The sequence below is a fragment of the Salmo salar genome, chromosome ssa09, assembly GCF_905237065.1.
Source record: "Salmo salar chromosome ssa09, Ssal_v3.1, whole genome shotgun sequence".
Lineage (NCBI taxonomy): Eukaryota > Metazoa > Chordata > Actinopteri > Salmoniformes > Salmonidae > Salmo > Salmo salar.
The window spans coordinates 15,742,363-15,769,358 of record NC_059450.1 but is presented as its reverse complement, the minus strand read 5'-3'; the positions used below and the strand labels follow the sequence as shown (position 1 = coordinate 15,769,358).

The 26,996-nt window shown below is 45.6% G+C and overlaps 1 protein-coding gene across 4 annotated transcripts in view; it reads left to right on the top strand.

Annotated features, from left to right (window-relative positions):
• LOC106610785 (AT-rich interactive domain-containing protein 1B) overlaps positions 1-26,996 on the top strand; it is a 229,244-nt gene that overhangs the window by 21,705 nt on the left and 180,543 nt on the right. For all 4 annotated transcript variants that reach the window (XM_014210359.2, XM_014210355.2, XM_014210357.2 and 1 more), the window contains exon 2: positions 11,799-11,990. In XM_014210359.2, coding sequence (XP_014065834.2) covers positions 11,799-11,990 — 192 coding nt within the window. The remainder of the gene's footprint in view (positions 1-11,798; positions 11,991-26,996) is intronic.

The following is a 26,996-nucleotide window of genomic DNA, read 5'->3' as shown; positions in this document are numbered from 1 at the left end:
GCCTGGGAGTGTGGTGGCTGGAGACTGGGTGTGTGGTGGCTGGAGCCTGGGAGTGTGGTGGCTGGAGCCTGGGGTGTGGTGGCTGGAGCCTGGGAGTGGGTGGTGGCTGGAGCCTGGGTGTGATGGCTGGAGCCTGGGTGTGTGGTGGCTGGAGCCTGGGTGGGTGGCTGGAGCCTGGGTGGGTGGTGGCTGGAGCCTGGTTGGGTGATGGCTGGAGCCTGGGTGTGTGGTGGCTGGAGCCTGGGTGTGTGGTGGCTGGAGCCTGGGTTGTGGTGGCTGGAGCCTGGGAGTGTGGTGGCTGGAGCCTGGGTGGGTGGTGGCTGGAGCCTGGGAGTGTGATGGCTGGAGCCTGGGTGTGTGGTGGCTGGAGCCTGGGTGTGTGGTGGCTGGAGCCTGGGTGGGTGGCTGGAGCCTGGGTGTGTGGTGGCTGGAGCCTGGGTGGGTGGCTGGAGCCTGGGTGGGTGGTGGCTGGAGCCTGGGTGTGTGGTGTCTGGAGCCTGGCTGGGTGGCTGGAGCCTGGGTGTGTATTGGCTGGAGCCTGGGTGGGTGGTGGCTGGAGCCTGGGAGTGTGATGGCTGGAGCCTGGGTGTGTGGTGGCTGGAGCCTGGGTGGGTGGCTGGAGCCTGGGTGTGTGGTGGCTGGAGCCTGGGTGGGTGGCTGGAGCCTGGGTGGGTGGTGGCTGGAGCCTGGTTGGGTGGTGGCTGGAGCCTGGGTGGGTGGTGGCTGGAGCCTGGGTGGGTGGTGGCTGGAGCCTGGGTATCTGGTGGCTGGAGCCTGGGAGTGTGGTGGCTGGAGACTGGGTGTGTGGTGGCTGGAGCCTGGGAGTGTGGTGGCTGGAGCCTGGGAGTGTGGTGGCTGGAGCCTGGGTGTGGGGTGGCTGGAGCCCGGGTGTGTGGTGGCTGGAGCCTGGGTGTGTGGTGGCTGGTGCCTGGGTGGGTGGCTGGAGCCTGGGTGGGTGGTGGCTGGAGCCTGGGTGTGTGGTGGCTGGAGCCTGGGTGGGTGGTGGCTGGAGCCTGGGAGTGTGATGGCTGGAGCCTGGGTGTGTGGTGGCTGGAGCCTGGGAGTGTGGTGGCTGGAGCCTGGGTGGGTGGTGGCTGGAGCCTGGGAGTGTGGTGACTGGAGCCTGGGTGGGTGGCTGGAGCCTGGGTTGGTAGTGGCTGGAGCCTGGGTGGGTGGTGGCTGGAGCCTGGGAGTGTGATGGCTGGAGCCTGGTTTGTGTGTTGGCTGGAGCCTGGGTGTGTGGTGTCTGGAGCCTGGCTGGGTGGCTGGAGCCTGGGTGTGTGGTGGCTGGAGCCTGGGTGGGTGGCTGGAGCCTGGGTGGGTGGTGGCTGGAGCCTGGGAGTGTGATGGCTGGAGCCTGGGTGTGTGGTGGCTGGAGCCCGGGTGGGTGGCTGGAGCCTGGGTGTGTGGTGGCTGGAGCCTGGGTGGGTGGCTGGAGCCTGGGTGGGTGGTGGCTGGAGCCTGGGTGGGTGGTGGCTGGAGCCTGGGTGGGTGGCTGGAGCCTGGGTGGGTGGCTGGAGCCTGGGTGTGTGGTGGCTGGAGCCTGGGTGGGTGGTGACTGGAGCCTGGGTGGGTGGTGGCTGGAGCCTGGGTGGGTGGCTGGAGCCTGGGTGGGTGGGCTGGAGCCTGGACATGCATTAGGCTTTAGGCCAGCTGTCACTGATTGCTCAGCACCACCAGCCCATATTCTCATCCAGCTTGCTGATTGATTCAGAGGTCTTAAGTGATTGGAAGCGGCCTGGGCTGAGCACGCTCACCTGGGGTGGCCTGGAGAGGCTGTGGGAGTCACAGCCAGCCCATTTCCGGGGCACTCCTAGGTCGACCAGCCCATTCAGCCAGGGGCACAAGGCTTTATGAGGACAATCAACCCCCTGACGCTTTTGCCTTGTGTCGCTTGGGAGGGGGGTGACGGGGGGACCAGGTTTATTGTTACACGCACACACACACACGCACACGCACGCACACACACACGCACGCACGCACACACACACACACACACACACACACACACACACACACACACACACACACACACACACACACACACACACACACACACACACACACACACACACACACCCTCTCCAACCCCCTCTCCATCCAGCCTCAATGTCTGAATGCAGTGTGCATTGCGATCAATTCACCAGCCTGCTGTTGCCTCATCCATACAATGCCCTGGCAGTTATACACGAACAGCAGCCAGCGCATTTATGAAGGAAAATAAAAAAAAGAATGAAAATATATTATTTTCCAATTAACTTTGTAAATTTCCCGCTGAGCTATCAGACAGTCGCTGTGAGGAGTCCGATAATGAAATCAATTTGGTTTAAATTGTTTCAGGTGACTTTTAATGAGTATCTAATAGCCGCCTGAGGATAGAAGGTCAGGATATCTGTTTGTTGTTTTAAAAGTAATTGATGGCTCCGCTGAAAACATGGATATCCAGAGAGGACTGGGCTGGGGCCCAAAACACAGAGCACGACGACATTCTGCCATTCCCCGTAGAGAATTGGTGATTCTCTTGGACCGCACCATGGCTTTGAATGCCGTACTTGAGAAGTGATGGAACGTAGTACGCCAAATGGATTGATGAATACCTAAGGGTTAAAACATTGCCATTATAATTAAGGAGCATGTTTTATACTGTGGTAGTGCGCAGTCTTCCATTTTCCTAATCCTCTACTTGAGGCCATGCTCGTCTTGCTCTGTGGTTACGGCGGCAGCTGAATAGCCTGTTTATTATTACAGCTAGACACAGAGAGGCTGATGGATGAAGGAGAGAGTGTAGTTCTGCCCAGAGGAGCCTTTAGCTTCATTTGTGTATCTATTGCTCCTCTTAATATTCACTTATGTATTTTTCCCCTTCTCTGAACACATTACCGGGGAATAGCCATTGCTAATTCATAAACACGCTTGATAATTCTGCCTCATTTATAGTTATTGGAGCCGTAAACTATTACTTCCCCTTCCAGACCATTCTATTAGCCTAGATGGTAATTCCCCTGAATAACTAGTGTATATTTAATATCAGTGTTTATGGCGGGCCTGGTCTCTAAAGAGAGAGAGAAAAAAACACTGCAGATTTTTTTGATAAACAAATACAGTGAGGGGAAAAAAGTATTTGATCCCCTGCTGATTTTGTACGTTTGCCCACTGACAAAGAAATGATCAGTCTATAATTTTAATGGTAGGTTTATTTGAACAGTGAGAGACAGAATAACAAAAAAAAAAATCCTGAAAAACGCATGTCAAAAATGTTATCAATTGATTTGCATTTTAATGAGGGAAATAAGTATTTGACCCCCTCTCAATCAGAAAGATTTCTGGCTCCCAGGTGTCTTTTATACAGGTAACGAGCTGAGATTAGGAGCACACTCTTAAAGGGAGTGCTCCTAATCTCAGTTTGTTACCTGTATAAAAGACACCTGTCCACAGAAGCAATCAATCAATCAGATTCCAAACTCTCCACCATGGCCAAGACCAAAGAGCTCTCCAAGGATGTCAGGGACAAGATTGTAGACCTACACAAGGCTGGAATGGGCTACAAGACCATCGCCAAGCAGCTTGGTGAGAAGGTGACAACAGTTACTCGCAAATGGAAGAAACACAAAAGAACTGTCAATCTCCCTCAGCCTGGGGCTCCATGCAAGATCTCACCTCGTGGAGTTGCAATGATCATGAGAATGGTGAGGAATCAGCCCAGAACTACATGGGAGGATCTTGTCAATGATCTCAAGGCAGCTGGGACCATATTCACCAAAGAAAACAATTGGTAACACACTACGCCGTGAAGGACTGAAATCCTGCAGCGCCCGCAAGGTCCACCTGCTCAAGAAAGCACATATACATGCCCGTCGGAAGTTTGCCAATGAACATCTGAATGATTCAGAGGACAACTGGGTGAAAGTGTTGTGGTCAGATGAGACCAAAATGGAGCTCTTTGGCATCAACTCAACTTGCCGTGTTTGGAGGAGGAGGTATGCTGCCTATGACCCCAAGAACACCATCCCCACCGTCAAACATGGAGGTGGAAACATTATGCTTTGGGGGTGTTTTTCTGCAAAGGGGACAGGACAACTTCACCGCATCAAAGGGACGATGTACCGTCAAATCTTGGGTGAGAACCTCCTTCCCTCAGCCAGGGCATTGAAAATGGGTCGTGGATGGGTATTCCAGCATGACAATGACCCAAAACACACGGCCAAGGCAACAAAGGAGTGGCTCAAGAAGAAGCACAGTAAGGTCCTGGAGTGGCCTAGCCAGTCTCTAGACCTTAATCCCATAGAAAATCTGTGGAGGGAGCTGAAGGTTCGAGTTGCCAAACGTCAGCCTCGAAACCTTAATGACTTGGAGAAGATCTGCAAAGTGGAGTGGGACAAAATCCCTCCTGAGATGTGTGCAAACCTGGTGGCCAACTACAAGAAACGTCTGACCTCTGTGATTGCCAACAAGGGTTTTGCCACCAAGTACTAAGTCGTGTTTTGCAGAGGGGTCAAATACTTACTTCCCTCATTAAAATGCAAATCATTTTATTACATTTTTGACATGCGTTTTTCTGGATTCTTTTGTGTTATTCTGTCTCTCACTGTTCAAATAAACCTACCATTAAAATTATAGACTGATCATTTCTTTCTCAGTGGGCAAACGTACAAAATCAGCAGGGGATCAAATACTTTTTCCCCTCACTGTAGCCTCCTATCCTCCCTGGAGCAATGGAGTTATTGTTGTGTTTTTCCCTCTTTCATATGGCTGGGGCCGTCCAGCTCGGCGTCTCGTCTCTCCAGCAGCATGCCTCTCTGCCTGGCCTGCCTGGCTCTCCGTCTCTGACTGACTGGGAGGAAAGGGGAGCACATTCCTCTCGTGCCACGACTGCCCTCCCTTACATGAAATAACTGTGTGGCGGCTGAAGCTCTTTCTCAGGGTTTCTGCTGACAGGAAGTGAAGAGTCTAGCTCTCCAACACAGCGCAGGCCAGCTCCTCAGAGAGGCTGGGAGAGACAGGCAGCGTCCGCCTCCTCTTCCTCCTCCTCTACATCAATATCAGCTCTCCTGTAAGACTCCTCAGACACCAGCTAGCCGGCCAGACAGCAGAGATAGGTCTCATCATCTATTTATGTGGCTCTGAGGATTTAATGGTAGAATGAATGGGTGCATCTGCTGGCAGTGGCACTACCATTGCAGACCTGGCATAACACTGACAATTCATTACTGTTGACTGACTGGCGAGGGATACAGGATACTGGCATGGATCTGGTGTGGCGAGAGCTGGGCTGGTTGTTGGCAGAATCTTCGTCCAAGTTGTTTGGGTCCAAGCTGTTTTGAATGTGTCTCTTTCTGTTAAGTTCTTTATTTGTTTTCATTCTGTGCTGGCGTGTGTCCGTCGTCGCACACCTCTCGTTTTGTCATTGAGCTTTTTTCCCCCCTCAGTCTCAGTCTTTTTCCTGGAGGAAAAGAGTTCCTGCCATCGTCTGACCCCAATCTCTCCTCAGACAGATGAGCTCCCCTCCCCTCCCTCTCCCCCCCTCGCCCCCCTCCATCCCTCCTCTGTTGCCTGCTCTAATGACGGCTGCGTGCTCGCCGTGAGGAACCAAACGCTCAGCCACTTTTCCTTAGCGCAGGGGGGATGCGTTTGCAGACGCACAGGGATGTGTTGTAAATATTGGTGTTAAATGCGGAGGGCACTCTCACCGACTGGCACCTTAGCAGCCTCAGCATCCTAACACCAGGGAGAGCAATTACCAGCATGATCTCAACACAATAGTATGATGTTACTGCTGCTGCCTGCCTGCCTGCCTGCCTGCAAGACAACACACTCTTATCTGCCTCCTCTCTCTCTCTCTACCTCTATATCTGTCTCTCGCTTTCTATCTCGTTCTATTCTCTCTCTCACTATCTATCTGGCTCTCTTTCTCTGTCTTTCTTCTTCTCTCAGTCTCTCCTCTCTCTGTCACTCTCCCTCCCTCCCTCCCTCCCTCCCTCCCTCCCTCCCTCCCTCCCTCCCTCCCTCCCTCCCTCCCTCCCTCCCTCCCTCCCTCTCTCTCTCCCTCTGTGATAATTTCATGCTTCTCATTCGTAGCCGGCCTTCATACCTAGCTGCCTGTGCCACCCAGAACTGAGCCTGTTGGGCTGAGCAAAGCCAATTTGCCCCGCCACGACTCCCCATGGACCATTCACACGCTCACCGCTGACATTTGTAAAGAGACGCTTTGCAGCGCGGCGAGGGTTGATGTGTCAAGCGGAATGAGATTTTGTATTTATAAAGATTCACCGACAAACTTTCAGTCCTGGGAAAGCTTGTGCTTCTTTACACTGCCGGGGAACGTGGACCACACGGTCAATGTTGTTGTCGGGTTATTTAACCGTTTACCAGCAGAGCACGGTGCAGTTACAGGCTGAATGACACAAGACCGTTCAGGCTAGTAGTTCAATATCAGTGACTGTGTAAAAGACTGGACAAGAGCTTTTACCTGTATTTATTCCAAAGAATGCATGTATTCAACATTTGCTGTCAGATTATCCTTCACTGTGTATTTTGCTGTCATCGTGACTGGGCAACGAAGAGTTAACCTGCCTGCTCCTCTCCTCTCCGCTTGATGACATCGGTATTGTCTTTGCATCCATGAAATTAATTTTCTAATCTTAGTCAGCAGGAGTGGGGAATTTGCACACATTAATATGGAAGTGGATCTCTCCTCCCCTCCCCAACCCTGCAGTCTCTTCCTCCCTGTTCTCTTCAGTATGAAACAGCGGGCCGTAACCGTCTGTGTTTCGGGCTAACGCAGCGCTTTGTACTGCAGGCACAGCTATGTGGTTTCATAGGAAGCGGCGGATTTTGTGCTTCTTTACTTGGAAAGGATGTCATTCAGATTATCTGTTGTTTCTGTGTCTGCATGTCAATTCTCAGGGGACAGGGCTTGGTGCAATGGATGGAGAATGATATCCGTCTACAGTATAGCTAATTACATTAAACATCGGTGATTGGTTCTCTTTGTTTCTTGTGATGTGCACATAGTGTTATTATACTCGTATCCAGTATGATGTATGGACACATGCTCACTATGCTGTGAGGCTTGGGACTGGACCCAAGCAGCCAACAACAGCTAGCCAACAGGGCTTTTCTCTGGGTGGGCTCAGACCTCGCTCCTCTCCCTCTGGACCATCCATCCAGCTCAGCCTTGGACCAAACCCATGCCAGAGGAGAGAGGATAAACACAGGTTAGCAGCTGTGGCTGGTGCCACAATCTTTCTGTTGGAGGGAGGTGGTGATTTGGTCATCTGTGTGGAGGACAGGACAGGGATGGTCACTGTGACTGGTCTGACTGCAGTGTCGGATCCATGTGTGTGTGTGTTTGTGAGCTGGGCTGACACACACACACACACACACACACACACACACACACACACACACACACACACACACACACACACACACACACACACACACACACACAGAGAGAGAAACACACACACACACACACAGAGAAACACAATCACACACACAGACACACACACACACACGCACACACAGAAACACAATCTCACACACACACACAACATAGAAACACAATCACACACACACACACAGAAACACAATCACACACACACACACACACACACACACACACACACACACACACACACACACACACACACACACACACACACACACACACACACACACACACACACACACACACACACACACAATCCCACCACCGCGTATAGGAGGCAAACAGTTAAATTAGCCAATAAATCTTTGATTTATGTACCCACATTCAAAATGAAATTATAATAATAACCATTAAATCATATTGCTTTTATGTCTATTTAATTTTTATTAGTAAATTCTGTTGTTTTATAATTCACATTTCACATTGTTTTGTGGGGAGTGTTTTGTTTTTGCTGATTAACAACTTTGCACATTAAAGTGAAAGACTGAAACCATTTTGAAGTCATAAAATCAGAGTCAATAGAAGTCTGAAAAGCAATTTAACAGGTTTCACCCGATACTAATTTTGCTCGTGTTCTTTCTTAATAGCTTTGTTTTGCAATAAGCTCACGAGAGTTGGAAACTGCAGGGGAGTTCATCAATTGAATTTCAGATTTAGTATTGTCTCTTAACACCTCAATTGAATGGCATGCCCAGATGAACAAAACTGAAAATACATTGGAACAAATAAAAGCAATTTTACTCTATTCCCTGTGACTGTTTTATTTACAGTCCCTTTTGGCGAAAACATGATTCAATTCATATTATTCATCTCTTTTCAAAAGTACAGATCTTTCTCCAAGGGACAAAAGTTCCTCATCGACGGTAGTCCTTCGGTATAGTATGAACTATATAGTTGACTCATCTCCAGAAATAGGCCTAGTTTGGGATGACATCTCATTTGATGGAACTTTACAGGACAGCATTGGAAAAACATTTCAATCATTTTAGGAGATGTAAAATCAGTTCAGTAAATGAAGTTATGCTGCAGCAGCCTCCATGGCTTGCAGTTACGGTGCAACTTTAAGAGGTAACTCTTAGACGTTTCAGCATTTCTCTGTCTCCTTCCAATTTATTTCTGTGTGTGTTTCCTTCCCCAATCTCAGGAGCCCTAATTCTTCGTCTTAGTGTAGCAGTGGCATTTTGAACTTGGAAGTGACACGAGGAGATTTGTTCAAGTTGCACTCAGCGTTTTGGGGAAAAGGGGACCCACTTGAGATGAACTGAGGAGGAGAGTGGAAGGAGGGAGGGAGTGGAGGAGAGGGGAGAGAGGGAGGAAGGTGCGACCTGAGTGTGTCTCATATCGGAGCAGACTGAGCGGCACAGTGCCCTGGATGTGTGGATTGAAGAGCGGTACCCTTTAGCCATTTGCCTGTCTAATTAATAGGAGTGTTAGGCAGGCAGGCAGGGAGGGGAAGGCAGACACACTGCTGCAGGTAGGGAGACAGGCAGGGAGGGAAAGGCAGACACACTGCTGCAGGTAGGGAGGCAGGCAGGGAGGGGAAGGCAGACACACTGCTGCAGGTAGGGAGGCAGGCAGGGAGGATACAGAAGTACCCAAAGTGGCTATTATGTGTTCTAGGTTTAAAGAGGGTCATGTGGATAATGATATTCCTCCAAAACAATATTGTTCCAAAAAAATGAAACTCTGAACCTCACACATTTGGGTGTACTTTATATAATAGGCTTTTATCGTTCTCGTGTATGTGTGATTATTTGGCTTTATCTAAAAATATAAATGCAACATGTAAAGTGTTGGTCTCATGTTTCATGATCTGAAATAAAAGATCCCAGAAATGTTGCAAATGCACAAAAAGTTTTGTGCACACGTTTCTTTACAACCGTAGATCACGTTGATTGGCTGGGCCTGGCTCCCCGGTGGGTGGGCCTGGCTGGTAAGTGGGTGGGCCTATGCCCTCCCAGGCCCAACCATGGCTGCACCCCTGCCCAGTCATGTGAAATCCATAGATTAGGGTCTAATGAATTTATTTCAATTGATTGATTTCCTCATATGAACTGTAACTCAGTAAAATCTTTTAAATTGTTGCATGTTGCATTTATATTTTTGTTCAGTGTATGTGGTATCCAGATAATGGGTTCTTAACCTTAAACCTTTACATCACATTGTCGTAGGAATCAGATGTTACACAGTAGACATATTGTGTTTGAGTGTATTTTTTTTACATTCTCTAAATGTTTAAATGAGTGGGAAATAGATGTAATTGCTGCAATAGTTTGTGAGTGGGCAACATATAATATCATCCAAAATTGACATTATTTTGCCATATAAAATTATTTTATAATGTGCTAATTTCCCTAATGTGGACAGTGTTACCACCTTACACATGGTCACATTTTTTACCTCATACAATTGAGTGAAATTACCTCAGATTGTTGATGTTAATATACCAGTTTATGTTCAAGATAAAACAAAACAGTTTGCTTTAAACATATTAATATCTTTGGTTTGGTACCGTTCATTTTGTTGTACGCGCAGGACTTAGAAAGCAGTTGTCATTTTCAAATAGCAAGGAAAAAACGGGGAGCTCCCTTTTCTGGCCACATGTAAATATACGGATTTGACAGTCAAGCTGTCACTCAAATGAGAGCCCTTCCACTATTTAGAACGACCTGTGGAGAGATGATTCGTTGAAATTATCCAGTAAAAAAAAGTGCTGTTTCCTTTTTCATATTGGCCATCTACCGTAAACATCTTCCCACAAGGAGATGAGTTGCTAAATGGATAGTTGGTTCTCGTCTATCGCTGGGTAGTATACCAACGTTCGTTGTGGTTTGTCTTTTAGAAGAGCACGAATGGCACATGTAACGGCAGCGAATCATCCCAGTTCCATTGGTTCTCACACAATATCAATGTGAGTGATTCATTTGTTTGTGCTATTGATTATAGAAGAACAAGCTCATCAATTCCAGCTTCAAGTGGACACTTGACTAATGTTGACACGTGTGCAGTTTTTAAGGTACTAATTGAGCAAAATACTAGTAATCTGAACACAAATCAGATCCGTATGTGTGGACAGTCATTTTCAATTTTTGTTCTTCAAAAACTCTCGACATATTTCAGCTAATCCATTATTAATGTGGACATTTCATATTCTTTTAACATTCTTTTTCAACATTGAATCTACTTAGTTAGGTCAGATCGACTGAATGAGCCCAGAAACACGCTGTGATTGGTTGATTTTGATAAATATTAGTGAAATTGTGAAAATGTGTTTGTCTTGCCTACACGTACCGTAGTAACAGTTTTCCGGGCTTTGCTCCACATACTTATACAACATATTCAGTAGCATATCTCTTTTCGATATGTGGTCACTGTGGTCAACAGGCAGGGTGAGTCGCTGGCCGTGGTCCTTAGTCTGTGGTTGTGGTAAATGTGTGGTTAGTTGGAGAGGTGATTGGTTGCAGAACAAGCTACAAAGAGCAGGCAACAGAAAACACCCATCCATCACTCCCTTCTCACAGACTATTGACTTGTTTTTTTTATATTATTTTTTTATGACATATTGCATTTACTACATAAAAGTGTTTGAAAAATCATTGTATAACTTTCCCCAACTGAATGAATGCCTTGGTATTTGCTCCGTGACATGTCTCCTGGATATTGCCCCTTGATTAGCAGCCAGGCAGCATGTGCAATTCTGCTTCTCCCAACAGGGTTGGTTCAGGCCTTATTGAGTGAGGATGTGGAGCTATTGTTGATGGAGGCAGGAGATGAGCCACACGTAGCCCCATGTCTGTCTGAGACAGACAGCGGGAACACATGTCATAAATCATCCATGATGCAGCACAGCGGAGAGGAGACATCACACTACACATAATCTGCTTTGCTCACGAATCCACAATACAGGTGACGGATTAACAGCCTGACATTTTGGCTAGGATTTTCCCGTTAACTCACCGGGATCCAGAAAAGAACCTGTAAATGTGAATGTGAAATACTTGAAAGGAATAGATTGCTCTTGGCACCTCTCTCTTTTCAGGTTCAGTGTGCTGTGTAACAGTTGTTCAAACAGAAGAAGGGTATTTGACAAACAGAAGTATTTGATATTACTGTTATATTATACCCCTGTAGTCCACTAACCAGTTCTGGATATGGACTAGATTCACCCGAGAGAACCCTTTGTAGGGAGGTCTAGGCCCAGGGGCATCAACCCTCTGGAAAGATTTGACAGTGAATCATGTATTTTGGTGCGCTCTTAACTGCATATGGTATGAATAGATTTTCTAAAAGTATTGCTATAAAAAGTGGCACTAACCCTTTTCTGTCCCTTCTCCTGTGTTCCCCCTAGGTGGCTTCCGTGGACTTCATGGCTATGAAGCGCTCCCATCTCTACGGGATGGGCAACAACCCCTACTCTCAGCAGCAGGGCGGGCCCTACCCCAGCCAGCCATACGGATCGCCCGCTACACACAGATACCCAATGGGAATGCAGGGGAGGGGCCAGGCGGGCATGGGTGGGATGCAGTACCCTCAACAGCAGGTATGTACACTATGTCCATATGAGGAAGATGCTTTAAAATTGTGCTACTGTTTTGTTGCACACTTGCTCCCTAGGGCCAGGAGTTTGCTCACTAGGCCCAGGAGTTTGCTCCCTAGGACCACCATGCGACGTACCAGGAAAAAAAACAATTTTCCTCCCTGATGGTTGACACTTGATTTGAGTGTACTTTACTACCAAGCCATGCTGTGTTCTCTGAGCGTATCATGTCATGGTACAGTAGTGTGTCAGATTGACTAGTAAGTATCTCAGTGTGATTGAGAAAGCATCCTCTGTACAATAGATTACAGGACCTGTCACAGTTGTCATAAGTAGCATTACAAGGGATATTTGTTTCTCATTTGGAACACTATCTTTTGTATTTCATTTCAGATTTAGCCCAAAGTGCCATGCAGTGCCACCGCTCTTATTTCCTTGGCTGGCATCTGGAATTGTCAGCGGTGTTCATCAATGCGTTCCCCATTGTCTCGCTCTGAAATGGGCTGTAGTGTCTGTAGTGTGATGAAACCAAACCCAGTACTGGGAAGTCATTCTAGCAACAGTCAAAATCTGTATCTCACAGCCCAGAGTTTCACTTCACTCAGATAATGATTCAGTGTTCAAAACAATTATGTGTTTCCCTGTATAACACACGCTAATCCTATTTGGTGTGTCATGACTGTCCACGAGAATCCAAATAGGTCAGATCAGTTTTGCAATGAATAACTTCAATCAGACCCTCTCTCACCCAAGAGGGGGAAGCAAATAACTAGTGGGGGTTAACAACTCATGCCCTGTTGTAAATCAAGGGAGAAGATTCAGCCCTGCGCTCTGTTTCAACAGACTTTTAACACGTTCAAAAGCGAATGCTGGAACAATATTTCTAACATAGAACTTGGGGAACGGTCAGAGGCGATCTAAAGAACACGAATGTCATTTTGTTTGTTCTTTTGTGATGTCATTAAAAATGTTACGTTTCCATACTCCACATTGTGCATGTATATATGAACAATTTTGAATGTGTTTTTGTTAAGAGTGGGATGTGATTTGAGAAGCTATAAGAGATAATTGTTTTACCTAACTTTGCACAGTGAGTAGTTACCGCCCGGAGTGAGGTCAGGGAGCGTGCCAGCCTGCCAGAACCACTTCTTTCCAACAAACTGTATAAATGATGTGTTAAGAAAAAAACACACCAGGCCAGAAAAACGTAGAGCTGCATCTGCATGTTTAAAGTGGTTTCTACTTTGAATCTCAAAACAAAGTGGAGATGATAAACTCACCTCCTGGACAATCACTGGCACGGCTGACTAGCTGTCCTAAGTAAAGTATCCTAGAAAGCGAATTTAAGAAGGACCATCCTGTTACTCTGCTCAAACCATCGACATGGCTGGCTAGCCTATCTTAAAAGAAGCATCTTCAAGAGTGAATGGAAGGAAATTCAACTCTGTAGTTCTGTTCAGGACTACACGACAAGTCATCGGATACCGGACAACTACAAAAGAGAACAACAGTAGAAGACTTGTTGGAACCATTTTGGACAATCAGAACCTTACAAGCGTGCCACAAAAAGGCCCAACCCACTTTCCAAGGCTGCCCTGTTCACCGAGAGATCCCCGGTGAACCCAGGCATTTCACGTAAATACATTCATGATTTCTTACTCAAAGCGGGTGGCGATTTGTGTGCGAAGTAAATGGTTACTGTAGGTGAGAGTAGTTTCTGAATGTACCAATGTTAAGTGGCTCTGTCCCCCTCTCTCCCTCTCTTCTTTAAACAAGCAGCCATGTTGTTGTCATTCCACTAGGGACCTGTTGTTTTCAGCATATTAAGTCTCTAGTCAATAACCGGTGCAAGGTGTGTGTGTTTATCCTGTGTTCCCATTGAATTAGTAAGTAAAAAAATAATTAAACCAATTTGTGTAGTACTGAATAATAAGTAAGGCTCGAGTTTTTGCAGATGCAAGGAGGTTATGACTGTTCAGAATGGTGATATTATACGAGGTTATGATTATTAAGTTAACTGTTTATAGATGTGATTGGTAAAGACCTTTTAGAGTTAAATTTGGGAGATGGTAACTCTTAAAGAACCGCTCTCGTGGTGCCCCAGATCCTAATGAGTTAATTGTTACATGATTAATATAATCGGGTAACAATTAAAAATAGTTAGTTAATTAGATAAATAACAGTCTTCAGATGAATGTTAAAGTCAAGTCACGACAGGTGTAAGAGTGTGTGTGTGTGTGTGTGTTTGTTTGTATGTGTGCGTACATGCATGTGTGTGGGTCTGCGTACATGCATGTGTGTAGTGAGTTAGAGATACTGTATGTCTCAATACAGAGACTAGGACAATGGCTCAGTCAGTGTGGTTGGTTGGTTGAAAGCAGGCCAGTCTATTCTGGGTAGAATGCTCTCGTCCCCCTGCTGTACTGCTATATTTAACCTGGCCTGATGGTCTGAGTTTTAATGTGTCTCGCCAAGTTTTGTTGCCCACATAGTGAGAGGACAGATGATATTGAAGAGGACAGACAGACTTCATTCTTTCTGATTACATTTATATAAAAAATGTATGCACACATGCGCACCCACACACTCAGACCCAATGTATTATTTTATTTTTTTTACCCTTTTTCTCCCCAATTTCCAATATCCAATTGGTAGTTACAGTCTTGTCTCATCGCTGCAACTCCCGTACAGACTCGGGAGAGGCAACGGTCAAGAGCCGTGCGTCTTCCAAAACGCAACCCAACCAAGCCGCACTGCTTCTTGACACAACGCCCACTTAACCCAGAAGCCAGACGCACCAATGTATCGGAGGAAGCACTATACACCTGGTGACCGTGGCAGCATGCACTGCGCCCGGCCCGCCACTAGTGCACGATGGGACAAGGACATCCCTGCAGGCCAAACCCTCCCCTAACCCAGACGACGCTTTGCCAATTGTGCGCCGCCCCATGGGTCTCCCGGTCGCGGCCGGCTGCGACAGAGCCTGGACTCGAACCCAGAATCTCTAGTGGCACAGCCTTAGACCACTGTGCCACTCGGGAGGCCAGACCCAGTGTAGTCTGAAGTAAATGCTGTACACAGTACTACCCAGTAATCCACACTGTTCATAAAGCAGTGTAGACTGCTTTATGAACTGTGTCGTTTAGACTGTTTTCATTATTTACTCTCCCTCTCTCATGTTCAATATTAGCTCTCCACTATGTTATTCTCATTGTTGTCCCTGATTATAGCTGGACCCTAGGGTCTATCCAGCGTGTGTGTGTGTGTGTGTGTGTGTGTGTGTGTGTGTGTGTGTGTGTGTGTGTGTGTGTGTGTGTGTGTGTGTGTGTGTGTGTGTGTGTGTGTGTGTGTGTGTGTGTGTGTGTGTGTGTGTGTGTGTGTGTGTGTGTTGTGTGTGCGCAGAGACCACGTCAGAGACTTCCTTGCTGTAGGCTGCTTCTGGCTCGCTCCGATGACATCAGCACACTCCGGCTCCACATACAACAAGATCTCATAGTTTCCCTTCGAAATTCGACGTATTATGGATGAATGTCTATTTTTGATGCATTAATTCCGCGTGGTTACAGGGTTAACTCTGGGTAGTTACTGGGTTAAAACAGAAACAACTCAGAGGGTTAAGTTTAGGTATTAATCCCGAGTGGTTAAGGTTAGGGTTAAATCAACCCGCTGTTTCCATCAACTATCATTGAGTAGTATCACGGCTTGGTAGAGCATTGTGAATTGCGGAGGCGCAGTGATCTAAGCAGTGAGCTCCGGCTGCAATCATCAGTGCTAGGCAATCGTTGACATTTTTGTCGGGGTGAGCGCCGAGGGAGGCATATAATCAACATTTTCGGGACCTTTTCGAGCGTCCGAAATCACCATATTTTTGTAGTGACCGGGCTGCCACATACACACAGGCATCAGAGACCTACTCTTGCAGAGGAGAGGGATTTTGTGAAAAAACACAGGTACACAGGCTAGCCCTCACACACATATACATGAGTGGGTAGTGGACGGGCACACTAGAGCCGGGACAATACCTGTATCGCAATATTTATTTTCATGGCAAAAATGGTTTGCTATAGCTTGGAATATAAATACATGTGACTGGATGACAACATAATGTTTGTTTCCAACATTAGGGCTGTTTTCCTAAAGAAGTTCAATCCGATTTGTGTTTTGCTTCCTTGCTACGATACTAACGAGGGTCGCGATATTGTTATCGTCCTGGCCCAAATTTCTTTTGAAAATTAAAGCTATTAAAAACGGGGTGAAAGACCATAGGGCCAGCAGATATCACAGAGACGCCACGCAGAATAATCAGACAAATAAAATGAGTTGTTATCCCTCGCTATGGCCAAGGGAAGCGTACTTCTAAATGTTATAATTACCGTAATTTCCGGACTATTAAGCGCACGTGAATATAAGCCGCACCCACTGAATTTTAAAAAAGTATTATTTTGAACATAAATAAGCCGCACATGTCTATAAGCTGCAGGTGCCTACCGGTACATTGAAACAAATGAACTTTACACAGGCTTTAACGAAACATGGCTTGTAACAAAAATAAATAGGCTTTAACGAAACACGGCTTGTAACAAAAATAAATAGGCTTTAACGAAACACGGCTTGTAACAAAAAATAAAAAATTTGCAGTAAGCTTTAGTTGTCTTTTTGCACTGAGTCAATTCCTCACGCTGCTGTTTCCAACGTCTTATCATCAACTCATTAAGACCAAGCTCCCGTGCAGCAGCTCTATTTCCTTTTCCAACATCCAGATCAATCGCCTTCAACTTGAAAGCTGCATCATATGCATTTCTCCGTGTCTTTGCCATGATGAGGGTGACAAAATGACTACCGTAATCAGAATGATGGGAAGTTTGAGAGCGCTCGATTTAATCTAAACACTAAACAAAAAAGTTGTTTGACCTTAACCCGTTCGGCAATTTCATTGGTCTAATGAAAGCTTCATGCCGCCAAAAAACTGAGCACATCACAGAATGTGTTTTTTTGGGAAAAAAAAATTGAAAGCGGGAAAAATCCAAATATTAGCCGCGTCATTGTTTAAGCCGCGAGGTTCAAAGCGTGGGAAAAAAGTTGCGGCTTATAGTCCGGAAATTACGGTATCTGAAATATTTCTGAAATATAACCAACTGAAAGTAATGAGTTTATATCTGGAGACATGGAAGCATTTGAATCATCAGATTCATCTTTACAGGATGAAGAGCAAGACAAATGGAGACTAGGCAATGAGAGAGAGGGTCAAAGAGCAAAAGAGAGCATCTTGTCTCTGATTGGTGCTGGAGCCAGGGCTGTCTGTGATGTACTGCTACATGACAAGCCTCTGACTGTCTATCCCCCATGATGCATTGTGCTCCCGGCAGGCAGAGGGCTTGGCGTGCTGTAGACAGGCGTGCTGGATGGTTGCCAGGCAACGTGATGTCACAGGCCTGCGTTGGTGGCACCCAGGATGCCCTAGTGGCTGTCATGTATCGTGTGTCTGTGTGTCTGTGTGTCTGTGTGTCTGTGTGTCTGTGTGTCTGTGTGTCTGTGTGTTGTGTTTAGGCTGAGTGTGGGTTCACCATCCAGGTTACTGCTTGTATCAGTACTCCATCCCACTATGCATTGTAGTGGATAGGTTGGCTAGGGGTTTACCTTTACAATTCATGGCCCCAGAACATCGATCCCCTCTCTCCTTTTCCCAGTGACAGTGCGACTGGGCCTGCTGTGGCAGGGATGCTTTTCTGCCTCCTGTATAAATGTCTGTGTGTGGTTAATCGCTGTTGTCTGGAACAGTGACAGTCGTGTATCCCAGGTTTAGTCCTCTCCCTGGGGGGGGTAGAGCTGCCATGACCACCCCTTAGCCTGGAGCACTCCAGTGAGATGCTGGGAAAGGACTGGGAGCTCCTACAGGTATTAAATCACTCTCTTTCTCTCACACACACACACACACACACACACACGCACGCACGCACACACGCACACACGCACGCACACACAGCTCCAGCCCCAGCTCTACTCAGCAGGCTCACACAGTAACCCAGCAGTGTGGCGTCAATGTAAATGTTTTGTCTCTCCCACCTCTCCTTAAAGCACAACTGAACTATGTTTTATCTCTGAAGGAAAGCCTCCGCCCTCAAGCAAATGTGGAGCTGTGTTCAATTAAGTGTTTGTGTGTGTGTATGTGTATGTGTGTCTGTGTCTTTGTGTGTCAGTGATGTGACAGAGGCAGCATTGGTCCACAGGAGGCAGAACAAACTGTGCAGGGAGCAAGGCAGAAGGACCTGTCTGATGACAGGACTAGACAGGTATGTCTTTGGAAGTGGAATGAACTTGAAAGTAAAAAGGCTGCCAATTCCACTGTAATTTCCTGTGATGTCAAAGTTGGCAGACAGAAAGGAAAAGGAATTTGAAGGAAACATTAGCGTTTGATGTGTTGGAGAGGAGGGGGGGGGGGAGATTGTCTGTGAAATGAAAGAGGTAAAATGTGTCAACAAACCAGGGAGGAACTATTACCAGTGGCTGCTGCTGCTTGTTCTGACAAACTGACTCGCCTCAGCCAAGTTAATAGAATCCAATCATTACACTGGAGTGGAAATGTGGCTGTGGCCAACGTCCATTCTTCCATTGGTGAAGACCTCTGTCCTTTCTGCTAGCCGTTTCTTTCCACTGCTACTTTCAGAGCTTCTCATTCAAAGAAAGGTTGACTGAAGCTCTTTCCTCTCTTCTGTTCGTTCATTTAACCTATGAAGTATGACGTTACCCGTTTTCTTAGTTTCTTCCCGCACCATAAAATGTTGGATCTCACTCTCCCAGATGGGCTCCCATCACCTCTGTGCCGTGGCTATTGACTGCATGGAATTAGCCGGGGTAATTTATGGCATTGATTGAGGCGTGTTTCTGCCCTGGTGAGGAACACTTTGAGCCGCTGGAATCACTTAGGAACCTGATGGCTGTCTGGGGGGATAATGTACTGAGCGCTGGTCAGCCTGACGGATGGCTGAGAGGGACACATCAATTACACCCAGAAAGTCAGAGAAGATAGGGACCGGGGCTGGTGGGGGCCCATGGTGGGGGCTTGTGGAGGACGGTGGGGGCCAGTGGCTCTTTGAACGGCATTTTGAAATGTTGAAGGCTGCTCTTCAAAGTCCTCCCTCTCCTCCATCCATCCATCCCTCTCCTCAGGGACCAAGGGCATAATTTCCAAACCACAATTAAAACAGGAGACATTAAGAGGGATGGAGAGAAGGATAGAAGAAATTAAAGAGAGAGGGAAGGAAGGATGGAGAGAAAAGAGGACGGTGGTATGGTGCAGCTGCCAGGAGATGTATGGAGGCTGATTAATTAAGGTTCCTCCTGCTGCAGAATACATGAAGTTTCAGGATCAATTAATTAGTGGGAACCCTGCGCTCGTCAATGACTCTAATGGCCTGTTCTCATTTGTTATTTTTATTACCATACTGTTCTATATGCCCCAGCCAATCAGCCATGAGGAGCAGGACGCCATGCGTCCATTAGCGACAGATAAAAATGTCCTTGCACGTCGTCCCTCACACAGCCAATTTATTGTTTTTACATTTAATCCCAGCGTCAGTTGTATCGAGGTACATTCAAATGTTTTTGCAGTCGCTTGTGAAAAGTGTTAGAATAGGTCGGGAATTGCTCCTGTTTTGAAGCTGTCCCCATTTTTGTGGAGATTAGAGGGAAAATGCTACTGTAGCTCTGTCTAAATTGGTGAATTGAATCCAGAGATTCCACATACCCTCCCCTATGCTTTGGATTCAGATAGACTTCAAATACAATCACTAATGGTGTATAGTGGATGTACATTCACTCTGTGTATCATAATGGCCAATGACTTTCTGATAGCTGATGGCTCATTTCTCCCACAAACAACAACACTCACTGGGGTATTTTGTATTGCCTTATTTGTGCTGAAAGCCGACAAACAGCAGGACAGAATGAAAATAGTATCTGCCTTTTAGCATTGAGCCAGATGGAAAGAGAGAGTGAGAGAGAGAAGGGTGGATAGAGAGACAGAGAAGTGGAAGTATAGAGTGATTGTGTGTATAAGAGAGAGTTGGGGGGAGAGAGAGAGAGAGAGGAGAGAGAGATGTTTTATGTCTGTAGTTATGGGTAGATTTCTTTCTCCTCTAATCGGTAGTGCTAAGATTAATCTTCCTCTCGCTCCAAATTACAGATTTCTACAGTTCAGGTCTGGCTCATCAGTCCACTGTTTGTCTTGCATTTAGACTGGCTTAAATACACTGAGTGTACAAAATGCTGGCCTTCTAGGCAGAGGTCCTCTGTCAAGTGTCTGCGTTCTTTTGCCCATCTTAATATTTTCTTTTTATTGGCCAGTCTGAGATATGGCTTTTTCTTTGCAACTCTGCCTAGAAGGCCAGCATCCTGGTGTTTTGTGGGTACTGTTCAATGAAGCTGCCAGTTGAGGACTTGTGAGGCATCTGTTTCTAAACTAGACACTCTAATGTACTTGCCCTCTTGCTCAGTTGTGCACCGGGGCCTCCCACTCTTTCTATTCTGGTTAGAGCCAGTTTGCGCTCTTCTCTGATGGGAGTAGTACACAGCGTTGTACGAGAGCTTCAGTTTCTTGGCAATTTCTCGCATGGAATAGCCTTCATTTCTCAGAACAAATTTCTCAGAAGAAAGTTATTTGTTTCTGGCCATTTTGAGCCTGTAATCGAAAACACAAATGCTGATGCTTTAGATACTCAACTAGTCTAAAGAAGGCCAGTTGTATTGCTTCTTTAATCAGTACAACAGTTTTCAGCTGTGCTAACATAATTGCAAAAGGGTTTTCTAATGATCAATTAGCCTTTTAAAATGATAATCTTGGATTAGCTAACGCAATGTGCCATTGGAACACAGGAGTGATGGTTGCTGATAATGGGCCTCTGTACGCTGTCATGACGTTGGCCTGTGGGTAAGGTTTATGACCCCCCCATAAATCCCTTTCTCCCTTCCCTCTCTCTCTGACTCTACTGAAGGACTCTTGAATAGCCTTTGTTAAATATAGAGAGTCTGGGAACATCAAACAAGTGGGGGGAAAGGAACCATATTTCGGTAATAGAACCAGTTGAAAATATGCGTTGGTACTTAATGAGTATGATGTCAGTTCGGTTGTCATCTGAGACATTATGACTGATGACAGGACGACATAAACTGTATCTGTCTACATATTCTAGTTATCAGATTCACATGGAATTGTTGTGCAATTGAAATGTTTGAATATGAAACTATTTGTGAAAAGATTAAATGTAATTTTAGCTTCCAAATGAGAGAATTGGGTTTTCATATAAGGTTAGAGCCCTGCTCAATCAGTGGCCCGCCCCTGTGAAGAGACATGGGTTATAAACTATGAAACACACCCTTCTCTCCCTCCACTGTATAAGCCCTTGACGAAATGTAACCTTCTGTTCCAAGGACAATAGACAACGCTCCATACGTTAAAAAGGACTAACATGTCAACTACAGAACTAAGCCAACCTCAGCGTGAGCTTTGGTTGTGAATGGTATGAACTTTGAACTCTTATTCACTAAAGAAGTGAGACATCCTAGCCATTGAGTTAGCAGCGGCCGCTGTAAACGTGGGCTAGGAAAGGACGGACGACGTATCCAGTCTAACAAACAACGACGATACTACAACGTATCAAATTTACCAACACGGCCAGCATCTACGACCAACCTACTGAAGCGCAGCTCAGAGTAAATATTTATTGCATTTTCCTTTTCCAAATGGGCGGTAATTTAGAATGCATAAGATAATGTATTTACGATAGTATAGCTGCTCCCTTTGTTCCTCAGTCTTCCGGCTCTTTCACTCAAACCCAACCCCCTCCCTTTGTGTAACCAGCCGTCATGTCGGCTCCGTCCACCAGGGACGTTTTCTGTATGACATAATTTGCATTCTGTGTATATGTAATTCTGTGTGATTAATTAGGTATTTAGTAAATAAATAATTAAACCCAATTTTGCATTGCTGATTCAACTTGTTAGCCAGGGTTCGTGAAGATAACCAAGAATTTACAACTTTCAGATGAGACTGAAATAAGGTGACGATTAATATTGACTGCTATTGATGTAAAATATTACAAGGTCTTTAAGAGTTTATTCGGAAGATAACAGCTCTATAAACATTCTTTCGTGGTGCCCTGACGTTCTAGTTAATTACATTTACATGATTAGCTGAATCAGGTAATATTAATTACAGAGAAAGGATTTTATAGAATAGCATGTCATATCACTTACTCCGGCATAGCCAAAGACACGACAACGCCTGTAGATATTCCATTATAAATCTGCCGTTTCCAGCTACAATAGTCATTTACAACATTAACAATGTTTACACTGTATTTCTGATAAATTTGATGTTATTTTAAATGGACAAGAAATGTGCTTTTCTTTCAAAAACAAGGACATTTCTAAGTGAGCCCAAACCTTTGAACGGTAGTGTACAAACGCTTTTTACGTAGTATTTACACTATCACTCGTATTTCAAATGTCACAGTGCTTTACTGGTACGTATGCTATGACGCTGGTAAAGTTGTCTCGCACACCTGCCACTCCTGCATGAGAAACACAATTCCCCAAGCTCTGGGACAGTGCTGGTCAGAAAATAAACTAGCTAGCTGATGGATGCAAACAATGTCGTCCCCCCTCCCCCAATTTGTACAAAAAAACAAAAGTTCTCCCCCAAAGATCTGCAAAAACAAAGCAAAATGATATCTGTTTCAGTAGCGATATACAGTTGAAGTCGGAAGTTTACATACACCTTAGCCAAATACATTTAAACTCAGTTTTACAGTTTTACATAATTAATCCTCGTAAAAATCCCCTGTCTTAGGTCAGTTAGGATCACCACTTTATTTTAAGAATGTGAAATGTCAGAATAATAGTAGAGAGAATGATTTATTTCAGCTTTTATTTCTTTCATCACATTCCCAGTGGGTCAGAAGTTTACTTACACTCAATTAGTATTTGGTAGCATTGCCTTTAAATTGTTTAACTTGGGTCAAACATTTCTGGTAGCCTTCCACAAGTTTCCCACAATAGGTTGGGTGAATTTTGGCCCATTCCTCCTGACAGAGCTGGTGTAACTGAGTCAGGTTTGTAGGCCTCCTTGCTCGCACATGCTTTTTCAGTTCTGCCCACAAATTTCCCATAGGATTGAGGTCAGGTCTTTGTGATGGCCACTCCAATACCTTGACTTTGTTGTCCTTAGGCCATTTTGCCACAACTTTGTAAGTATGTTTGGGGTCATTGTCCATTTGGAAGACCCATTTGCGACCAAGCTTTAACTTCCTGACTGATGTCTTGAGATGTTGCTTCAATATATTCACATAATTTTCCTCCCTCATGATGACATGTACTTTGTGAAGTGCACCAGCACCTCCTGCAGCAAAGCACCCCCACAACATGATGCTGCCACCCTCATGCTTCACGGTTGGGATGGTGTTCTTTGGCTTGCAATCCTCCCCCTTTTTCCTCCAAACATAACGATGGTCATTATGGCCAAACAGTTCTATTTTTGTTTCATCACACCAGAGGACATTTCTCCAAAAAGTACGATCTTTGTCCCCAAACTGTAGTCTGGCTTTTTTATGGTGGTTTTGGAGCAGTGGCTTCTTCCTTGCTGAGCGGCCTTTCAGGTTATGTCGATATAGGACTCGTTTTACTGTTGATATAGTTACTTTTGTACCTGTTTCCTCCAGCATCTTCACAAGGTCCTTTGCTGTTGTTCTAGGATTGATTTGCACTTTTTGCACCAAAGTACATTCATCTCTAGGAGACAGAACACGTCTCCTTCCTGAGCGGTGTGATAGCTGCGTGGTCCCATGGTGTTTATACTTGTGTACTATTGCTTGTACAGATGAACGTGGTACCTTCAGGTGTTTGGAAATTGCTCCCAAGGATGAACCAGACTTGTGGAGTTCTAAAAAAAATGTCTGAGGTCTTGGCTGATTTCTTTTGATTTTCCCATGATGTCAAGCAAAGAGGCACTGAGTTTGAAGGTAGGCATTGAAATACATCCACAGGTACACCTCCAATTGACTCAAATGATGTCAATTAGCCTATCAGAAGCTTCTAAAGCCATGCCATCATTTCCTAGAATTTTCCAAGCTGCTTAAAGGCACAGTAAACTTAGTGTATGTAAACTTCTGACCCACTGGAATTGTGATACAGTGAGTTAGTTGTAAGTGAAATAATCTGTCTGTAAACAATTGTTGGAAAAATTACTTGTGTCATGCACAAAGTAGATGTCCTAACCGATTTGCCAAAACTATAGTTTGTTAACAAGAAATTTCTGGAGTGGTTGAAAAATGAGTTTTAATGACTCCAACCTAAGTGTATGTAAACTTCCGACTTCAACTGTATGTGTCACCATCTTAATCCACCAAATTTATAAAACAGTATTCATATTTGGTTGGTGGTTGGGGACGTTCTGGTCAAGCCACTAAGCCAGAATATGAAACTTGCTTGGGGCAACATTGCTAGGTTGTTTAGTTCGCGATCTAGCTAGTTAGCTAGCTCTTTATTTTCATGAACTGAAGTCTGATTTTAATAGGAGAATAGCAAGGATAAATCAGGTGCAACTGCTTGGGTTGTGGCTGGCTGGCTGGCTGGCTGGCTGGCTGGTTGGCTGGCTGGATGGCTGGCTGGATGGCTTGCTGGATGGCTGGCTGGATGGCTGGCTGGATGGCTGGATGGCTGGCTGGATGGCTGGATGGCTGGCTGGATGGCTGGCTGGATGGCTGGCTGGATGGCTGGCTGGATGGCTGGCTGGATGGCTGGCTGGATGGCTGGAAGCAGCAGTATGGCCATCCTTTCTCCCCTGCCTCGGGAGTTGGTATGTTGGACTACCTAGCTAACATTTTCTATCCTGCTCGTTTGATCCTGATCTTATTTCAAATGCTCACAGAGCCGTTTTCCCATTCGGTCGAACAAACGCGGTTTTGGCAAATACATGATTAGAGGCCGTTGTGTGTGTTTGTTTGCAGACCTTTGCTGACAGCTTTGACAGTGCTACTGACTGTAGTGGTGGCGCTTGGCTTGCGCATGCAAATTCTATAATATATTTTGTCATTTCACGCCTCAAATGAAAAGGTTATTTGACGCGTCAGACAGTGTTATTTGACGTGTATCTTTTGACAGACAGTGACCCGAACGTGTGACCTGCGCTGGTCACACTCCAGTTGCGCCTGATGGAACTCCACAGGTCACAATGTCAATGTGAAAATCATTTACAATGGCTTTATATGACTAAGTTAGCGTCTGCAGTCACTAATCTAGCAGTGTGTTCTATGGCAATGTGCAGTATAATCTGCAGTCCTAATGTCAACCACTAATGATATGGTGCGGTGTTTGACTAGCAATGTGTGGTTTGCGTTCACAGCGTTCAAAAGTAATTGACACAAGTTATAGCTTGCCTCTACATTCTGTATGGTGATAAAAGATAACTTTCAACGGAAGAAAATTGAATTAAAATGGCCCAAGATAACATTCTAGCATCAGTGGTATTGTTTCTCTTTTAAAGTTGATTGATGCTTTGGGTCACATGTAAATGGAATTTAAGATAGCTTTCTGTGAAATTGGTTGACTCCCAAAGATTTCCAGTATTTCCAAGATATTGTGGGGGTAGAGGGTCAGAGGAGAGGTAAGGAGGTTTAAAGTCCCCCCCCCCAGGCTTTAAAGAGACTGGGAAATCCTTCCCTCCTTCCTTTCCTAGCTGGATCACAGGCGAAATTCCTCCTCCCTAAAGACCAGGGATTATTCAAACATTTTCTGCTCATATCTCCTTTCTTTCGTCGGAGTGTTTTTTTCTCTCCCTCTTTTTCTTGGCCTCAGAATAGGGTCAGCAGTTTAGTGGGGAAAACATTTGAATCGGTGGCACCAGCCCAGAGCTTGGCGGTGCACGGTGCTGCTTACACATTACAGAGCGGTATTAACCTCTCCTCTCTCCTCAGACATCTCCATTACGGCCCCTGTAACAACACAGCCGCACCGTACAACAGCCAGTTAGCAATAAAGACCAACGATACAGCTAACTGCCTGCCCAGGTTTTTATCCATCGATTGAAGCGTGCTAGAAAAGAGCAGAGGCGCAGCACAGTGTCACACACACACACACACACACACACACACACACACACACACACACACACACACACACACACACACACACACACACACACACACACACACACACACACACACACACACACACACACACACACACACACACACACACACAGCAGCAGCCTCTGAACGGAGGAAAACAGAAGCCAAGGCTAAAGGAGAACAATACAATATAACCACAGGCTGTCAAATTCCCTCAATCAATGAAATACTATTAGCTCCCACTCGTTCAGCCAGTTTCAGTCTCAGGCTGCATTCACACTGCAGATGTAGTGTTGATAGTGTCATCAGGTAAATATGAGGCCCTATCAGGCTGCAGCACTGTTGATTTCAAATGTTCAGTGAAATAGAATGGAATAACCTGCAGTATTTTATTAGGATCTGCAATGGCTGTTTCTGAAGCAGCAACTACTCTTCCTGGGGTCCACACACAAAACATGAAACATGGCATAAAACAGAACATCAATAGACAGGAACAGCTCAAGGACTGAACTACACAAATGTTAAATAAGAACAATAGAACCATAAAAAAGGTCCTACTGACAGTTACACACATTACTGACAGTTACCCCACACATCAGTACATATACATATGCCTGAGTTATTGCTGATGTGTATAATGTTGAATCATCAGTGTACATAGACGCACAAGCTTTGTTTAAAGCTAGTGGTAGATCATTAGTAAAAAATAAAGAACAGTAAAGGGCCAAGAAAGCTGCCTTGAGGAATACCACACTTGACATGTTTTACATTAGAGAAGTTTTCATTGAAGAAAACCCTCTGTGTAACATTAATGCATCAGTTACAGGTATAGGGATAGGGAAAACTCTGGGCTCATGTTATAGACTACAATTAGGGCTCAGAGTTTTTC